At 45.5% G+C, this 7,500-nt stretch overlaps 1 protein-coding gene across 1 annotated transcript in view; it reads right to left on the minus strand.

Moving 5' to 3' along the window:
• cfap58 (cilia and flagella associated protein 58) overlaps window positions 1-7,500 on the minus strand; it is a gene marked incomplete at both ends in the record, with an annotated part of 62,794 nt that overhangs the window by 10,381 nt on the left and 44,913 nt on the right. The window contains one exon of the mRNA XM_079730380.1: window positions 6,260-6,384. Within this exon, the coding sequence (XP_079586506.1) occupies window positions 6,260-6,384 (125 nt within the window). The remainder of the gene's footprint in view (window positions 1-6,259; window positions 6,385-7,500) is intronic.

The following is a 7,500-nucleotide window of genomic DNA, read 5'->3' on the forward strand; positions in this document are numbered from 1 at the left end:
AGAGCTGTGTGGCAGGGGGGGGGGAAGAAAAAACAAACAAACACAATGAAAGACAAAAAACAGAGACAAAACAAAAGACAAAACGAGAGTCGAGGTAGCGAGGTAAAAGAGCCAGTTCCTCCCCGAGCGCGGGGCCAAGGCTGTCTGACGGGAGCGCTCTCAGACGCGAGACAAAGCCGAGAAACACACTATAATCGGAATGCTAAATTTGGCATTAAAGTCATTTTTTTAAATCAACACGCAGACGTGAACGTTGATGAGGAGCGGGTGGCCGTGTGTGGGTTCAGCGGGTTGTGAATCATCCGCGGCCGGGTTCCCCAGGAGAGCAGAGCGGGCCGGGCACAGTGTGTGAGCCGGGGTGAGTTTTTAGTCACGTTGTGGGCAATAGACAGTGGGGACTCCACAGAGGCCACGCAGGGTGAACCGGCGGACATAAGCCCTGCTGGATCTGGTGCATCAGACCTCGCTGGCACAGTAATGGAGACAGCTCTCTGCTCTGTCTGTGTGCGTGTGTGTGTGTGTGTGTGTGTGTGGTGTGTGTGTGTCTGTGTGTGCATTGGTGTGTGTTTGTGCATTGGTGTGTGTTTGTGTGCATTGATGTGTGTTTGTGCATTGGTGTGTTTTTGTGGATGTGTGTGTTTTTGTGTGTGTGTCCCTGTTTGCCCCTGTGTGTGTGTGTGTGTGTGTGTGTGTGTGTGTGTACCCATGCATGTGTGTGTGTGTGTGTGTGCCTGTGTGTGTGTGTGTGTGTGTGTGTTTGTGTGTGTTTGTGTGTGCCCCTGTGTGTGTGTGTGTGTGCTCAGAGCCCAAGGAGGAAGCTCTTTAAAATGAAAGCGGCTCCTTTTTGGGATTCCATTAATTCAAGGTGACAGTTTGGCTCTCTTTGGTCCAAGCAGTGCGTAAGAGTAGTCGACCTCAGTGTTTTCTATTGCAGTATTCGCTTTTTAATTTTAGTGTCCTTTTTTTTCAGGTGATCTAGATAAGGAAGAGGCGGAGAGGAAGAAACAGCTGACTCTTCACATCCATTTGGTTAAACTGGTGCCGGCGGTCAGGCCATAATTACACACCTAAAGGCCTGCATTATTTATGCAGCCTTTATAGAATTCATTAAACGTCATTAGGCCTTCTCTAAAACCTGCCATTACCAATTGACGTTACTGTAATTGCTGCTTTAAGACCTCAAAGATTTTCTGCTGGGAGATTAAGGACACCCCATCCCCCCTGCCCCCCCCCAATCCCCCCTGCCCTTCTGCAAGACTTTTGAGTCTGCAACTAGCATTCGCTCAATCAAGGGACCAAAGAACCCAATGCAGTGGAACGGTGGGCCGAGATCCGGCTGGACCCGTCCACCCCTAACCTCTGTCCTGGGGAGTTCTCATCCCACGAGGGAACGTGTCTAATTGGGTGCTTCCCATATGCGATGTCGGCGAGAGGAAGGGCCTTCTGAGCCAGCTTGGGGAGGGAGTGGTACATTGGTTTAGCGACAAGAGGCAAACGAGATGGAGGGACTCCCGTCAGAGGAAGGGGCTTCCGTCAGAGCGGTGTACGCTCCGTAACATGTTTGAAAATCGCTTTGTCAAATTCTTTTTCGTAGAGCGATTCATTTTCCTCGTCCTTGACGTTGTTCTTCTTATCTTTTCCTTTGCATTCGTCTCGCTCAGAAGACCGTTAATACCACACAGAACTGAGATAGCGCTAAGGCAGGATGGGATAACACTGTGAGTCATGAGCCTCTCTCACTCCATTCTACCCTTGATCAAGGCTAGACCTCAGCCGCCCTCTCCGGACACCCTCAGGGGTGGGTTACGCAACCGCAGCCCGACCACGTCCACTACAAACCCCAGTTTGTTCATGTGTACTGCACCGTGCAGGATTTGGGTTCCTGTTGATACCGCGATGCCGTCGGTGTGTCTCCCACGGCTCCGTACACATGAATAGATGGGCTGCAATTTGCTACTGGGGTAGCCGCAATTGTGTGCTCGAATGGTCGTTCAGTACCCAGGAAAGACAAAAGGCTAATCACTTCTGTGCTTCTCTTTGAGCATTGTTCCAACTACTGCATTTACTGAGGTGGTTTTAAAGAACAGAGTTACTTCAAATTAGCCTTGTGAGATTATCCAGATATTTAAGTTTGCAGTATTCAGTCTGACCATTTTCTGGCCCGGCAATTGATTTACAAATATGGGGCAGTCCTACGTGGTTCAAAAAACCTCCAGCCAATCAGAATTCTAGCTCTTTTCTTTTCTAGCTTTCAACATGCCCGAGGCCAGACTTGTCTGCAGAGAGAAAAAGAATGGAATCTCGCAAAATCTGATTCGTCTATCAACAGTATGTTCAAATAGGGTTAGGGTTGGTGTTGTACCTTGAAATGCACTTCATATTGGTTTCTGTTTAATCTCGGCTACATTTCATTACATGGCTGTTTAAACATGCCCAAAAAAAAAGTACGCCTTTCATTGAGAAGCCTGTATGTCAAACCATGTTGCCATCGAAACACTGAGGCATTCACCAATGCTTTGCCTGGCAACGCTCTCTCTCTCCTATTGCATAATTGTGCAATTTATTTAAGACCGGGCGTCGCTTGAGTGAGAGGGCAAGAATCAATACCCACACAATTAGCACGGCCCCGTCAGACAGAGTAGCTGCCACCGCCTGCCTTGTTTAGCATTCAGAGCGCTGGGATCATGGCCGATCTCCATTTTGTTCCCAGCCAGCTTGTTTTGGGGCTGGTTATACGTGTCCACATGAAGAATAGTCTTGGCAAAAGGACATCGACTCGGTCTGCCCAGATAAGTCACAGGCTCGAGGGAAAGGGAGGGGCATCTAGCATTGTTATACAATACAATATTTGTATTTCGACGTGAACGTGAAGGGGCTCCACTGCTTCTTATACAAAACATCCTGCTCTACGAGATTGAAACGCGACACGCTCTTCCCATCCGTTTCAAATACAGCCATCCACTTCCAGAGCAGCGTCGCGAACACAATGCTACACCACGAGGCTCGGGCGAACACACAGCGGTGTGAATGGGATTCTGCATGTTTCCCGCGTGCTCAACACGCCGTAATGAATTCCTCCTTTGTTTTAATCAATGAACACATGGCCGGGGGCACCTGGGGTCCGATGCTCCCGGAGGCTGGCCCCTCTCCAGGGCTGGGCTAGCAGACACCTGAACACTGCCCCGGTCCCCAGCATGGGGCTGGGTGGTTGGGGGGGGGGGGGGAGAGCCAGGCTCCTGTGGTACGTGCAGATGGCAGCGGGGCTGAGCCATTATGCTCGTCCAATCTGCTAGTGAGATATGGTCAGCGAGGCGTCGGCCACTCTCTCTCTCTGTGTCCTCGCCCGGGAAAGTGATTCCTCTTATCCTGTTGCAATTAATTCCGCTTCAAGGGGGAAATTAACGCTTATTAGTGTTTGCTCGCTGTACGACGTCGGGGAAAGACGGACTTGCTGTCCGATTGAGGAACATTACTGTTTGCTGCTTTATCAACATTTGCTCATTCAGCAGATGCTTCTATCCAAAGTAAACAATACAGTGAATGTATTTAGGATACCTGTCACTAAGGAGCTGGGCAGGCAGGGGTTAGGCATCTTGCTCAGGGCTGCCTACAGGTAGACCGCGGACCTTAGAGTTTTCAACCCAGATACCCCTAGGAAAATAGAGCATTGTGTGTAATAATAGATTGGTCTGAAAATGAATCTGTGTCTGTGGAAGAGGAAGGGTTAATTTTGCTTGAGAGCACCAGCCACCACCGATCTGTTCCCACAAGCAGATATATGTTGTCTAGCAGATATATAGATCACATGCTTCATAACTCTGTCTGGTGGAGGAGAGAGACTCAACACGCAGAGACGACAAAAGGAATATATCATTCTGGTTCAACTCATGTACCTCATGTATACTTAATGCGGAAGTGAATACGTGTGTGTGTGTGTGTGTGTGTGTGTGTGTGTGTGTGTGTGTGTGCGTACGTGTGCACGCATGTGTGGGTTACTATATCTTTCTCACAGACCAAAATAAAAACAAAAAGCCTGCATCTTGCCAGCGCACATATATAAAATCAATGCAAAGATAAACATTTGAGGCCCCACTCTAGACCGCCTCTTGGCACATGAAGTAATACAGCCTCAGAGGTTATGTGGCCCCAGAGGTGAGCCTGTTTCATTAGATTTGATCTGAGCGGTGCATTCCCAAGATGGAGCACAGATGACCAGCCCCTGAGAAAGGAGCTCACGTTATATAGTCTGGTGTCGTGCAGCACACTCACTGCTTTAACGGCCCATAATGAGGACAGGCCATGTATCAATACCGTCCCCGCCCCCACCTTGTTTGTATTTAAACATGAAAGGTCAAACTGCAGGAGAGGAGAGGAGGGAAGAGAGATTGGGGGTGTGGGATGAGAGAGAGACAGAGAGAACAGATAAATATATAGATAGAAGGAGAGAGAAAGGAGAGAGAGAGAGAGAGAGAGAGAGAGAGAGAGAGAGAGAGAGAGAGAGAGAGAGAGAGAGAGATAAAGAGAGACAAAGAGAGAGAGAGAGCAAGAGCGAGAGCGAGAGCAAGAGCAAGAGCGAGAGAGAAACAGAGAGAGAGCGAGAGAGAGAGTGAGAGAGAGAGAGAAACAGAGAGAGAGAGACATCCTTTTGTTGCCTGCGTGCTCCATCCTCTCTCCCTCCCCGGACACCTGGGCTATCATCCACCTTGTGTCTGGACCCCTTTCTGCCCACCCCTCGCTGGTCGCCCGCATGGAAGGTCACCCACAGGGCCCCCAGAGACCAAGGGAAACGTCCGGCCCCTTGCCCAAGATATCTGACCACCTCTCTGATGACGGGGGCTGACGTTGTTTGGTTTCTTTACTCCTGGGGCCAAAAACAGGCTCGCCATGTGAACTACTTGATCCGTGGTCCACTCCCTCATACACAAACACACGTATGTACGCACACAGACACATTCACAAATGCACAGGAAAACACACACACACACACACACACAAACAGAAACACAAACACATCCATCCATGCACCTAACGAGTCACCTATCCATCAATAAATCCATTTATCAGCATTCATCAATCCATCCGTCTTAATAAATAAGAGGATTCATCTCAGATTAGGAAGAAACGATAGAATAGCCCCTTTAAAGAACTAAGTATATATATAGAATAGCCCCTTCATAGAACTAAGAAAATATATAGAATAGCCCCTTCATAGAACTAAGAAAATATATAGAATAGCCCCTTTATAGAGCTAAGAATATATATAGAATAGCCCCTTTATACAGCTTAGAATAAATAGTATAGCCCTGTTATAGAGCTAAGAATATGCTAAGAATTGTAATAAATTATATAGTTTTGTCCACCTTTATGCAGATTACACAATTTTATACCGTTAGGCTGACTATAAAGTCGGAAGCTTTCTTTCAATGCCTTTTCCTTCAACAGCACACTTCTAGATCTCAAACTTGTATCAAATGCTGATAAAACTAAATGTATACTCTTCTCCAGAGCCAAAGACATTGACCATAGCACTTGTTAAATCTGCACTTAAATGTTAGTCATTGAAAGGGTCCCAGATTATAAATATTAAAGCGTCCGGATTCATAATAAATTCACCTTTATACTGCAGTACATATTGATGTACTCACACATTATTTTAGATTTTATACAGAAACAATTCTTGTTCCCTATTTCTTGCAGACAGAAAATCGTAGAAGCAATCTATTTCTCAGTGCTCGATTATGGTGACATGAATTACAGACGCACGACAATGCAGTCTACCATTCAGCCCTTACATACATAGAACTGGACGCATCAATTGAACTCATCACCGTATTCCTCATCAAAAGAGGGTTGGCCTTCTATTTCAAATAGAAGTGAAAAGCATTTTTTTTGATTTTTTCTGATGTCCTTATTGGCTCATGAGTTTGAACTCACACAACCCATCTCACAGGACTGGCTCTTTACATTCTTTGCGACGTATATTCGTAATAAATTGCACTTTGAAGCTCTGGTCCCAACGGGTCAGTTCAGAAATGTAGTCACAATCCTTTTTGATTCAGCTGCAACAGTTTTTCATTGATTTACTATATCTAAAATGATTTGTCATTATATTATTGTAATTATCATGATCAATAGCGTACATTTTAAATGGTTTGTTTTATGTTTTATCGATAGACTTCTCTCTCGTGAAAAAGAGATGTCGTTGTCAATGGGATTCACCCTGATTCAATAAAGCTTTGAGTTGAACTGGAGATCTCACCTCTGTTGCTGCTTCAGACTCAGGTACTTCTTCTTGATGTCCTGCAGCTGGTTGATCAACACCTGGTTATCGCTCTTGCACTCCTGGATCTTGGACTCGTACATGTTGAGCTCCGCAGTCAGTGCCTGCATAGGAGACAGGGGATGAGGGAGGGAGGATGGAAACATCATGTCTAGCTTCTACCTTCTACAAGGTTCAGAACGTTGGCGCCAGTGCAGGAGAGCCACAGCTCGTGGTGGTTGAGGTCAGGCAGACTCAAAGTGCTTCACATATAAACATTGTCACACAATAAAATAATAGATAAGTAAAATAAGAATAAATGTACAACCATACAGACAAATATACCAACGCATATACACAAATATACACACATACAGAGAAATATACCCACGCATATACAAATACAGACACGTACACACAAATACACACACACAGACAATTTAAAGACTGAAGGTTTAATATAAATTATTATATAAAAATAATTATGTTTCTCTTGTTCTTATTTTATATAAATCATATTTTCACACACATTTTGTTGCAGAAATTAGGAAAGACACACTCGCTTTATTTTGATATAATTATTATTTAGCCGCTGTTTACCAATCCATTAACCCGCGGACCCAATTCAAGCCTTCGACAGCGCGGTTCTAAACAGCTTATCGATGGGGCTGATGAGTGAAGCTGATCAATAGTAACACCCGCCACGGCATTCATTCATTTAGCATCGCACGCTCAATACTGAAATCCCAGAACTCGGAAAAGGGCAAAATGATGGTATGCATTCTTCTGCGCTTAAGTGAACCCAAGTAGAAGACAAAAGTCTCAAAAGGTTAAAATGGGCTGGATTTGGAGGGCTGCTTTAACGTTGTCTCAGTGCATGACTTCACACTGCGTGCAACATATCAGGGTAGCGTGCCTCACGGCCATGGCCTGATTTCCGACTCATTATATTTGAAAGCACACGATTGGTGACTCGACCATGGAATAGTGGTGCAAATCATCAAACCAACAAAATAGTTTTGCAACAAGACATCTTCTAAATAAATCTCTCATGTTGATCGCTCTGATAGTTTGGTGAATTCATGAAGCAGGATAGATAATCAAATAGTCCATGATAAATGCCTCGCTTTTGAGAGTAAAATAGGTTTGTTGGCCGACGTTGAGTGGCTGTCGCTGGTCGGTGGAATTCCCGACGTTTGACAAGATTTAAAATAAGGACCGACATCAAAGCTTAAAGTATC

This window comes from Pollachius pollachius, assembly GCF_949987615.1.
Source record: "Pollachius pollachius genome assembly, chromosome: 2".
NCBI classification, from domain to species: domain Eukaryota; kingdom Metazoa; phylum Chordata; class Actinopteri; order Gadiformes; family Gadidae; genus Pollachius; species Pollachius pollachius.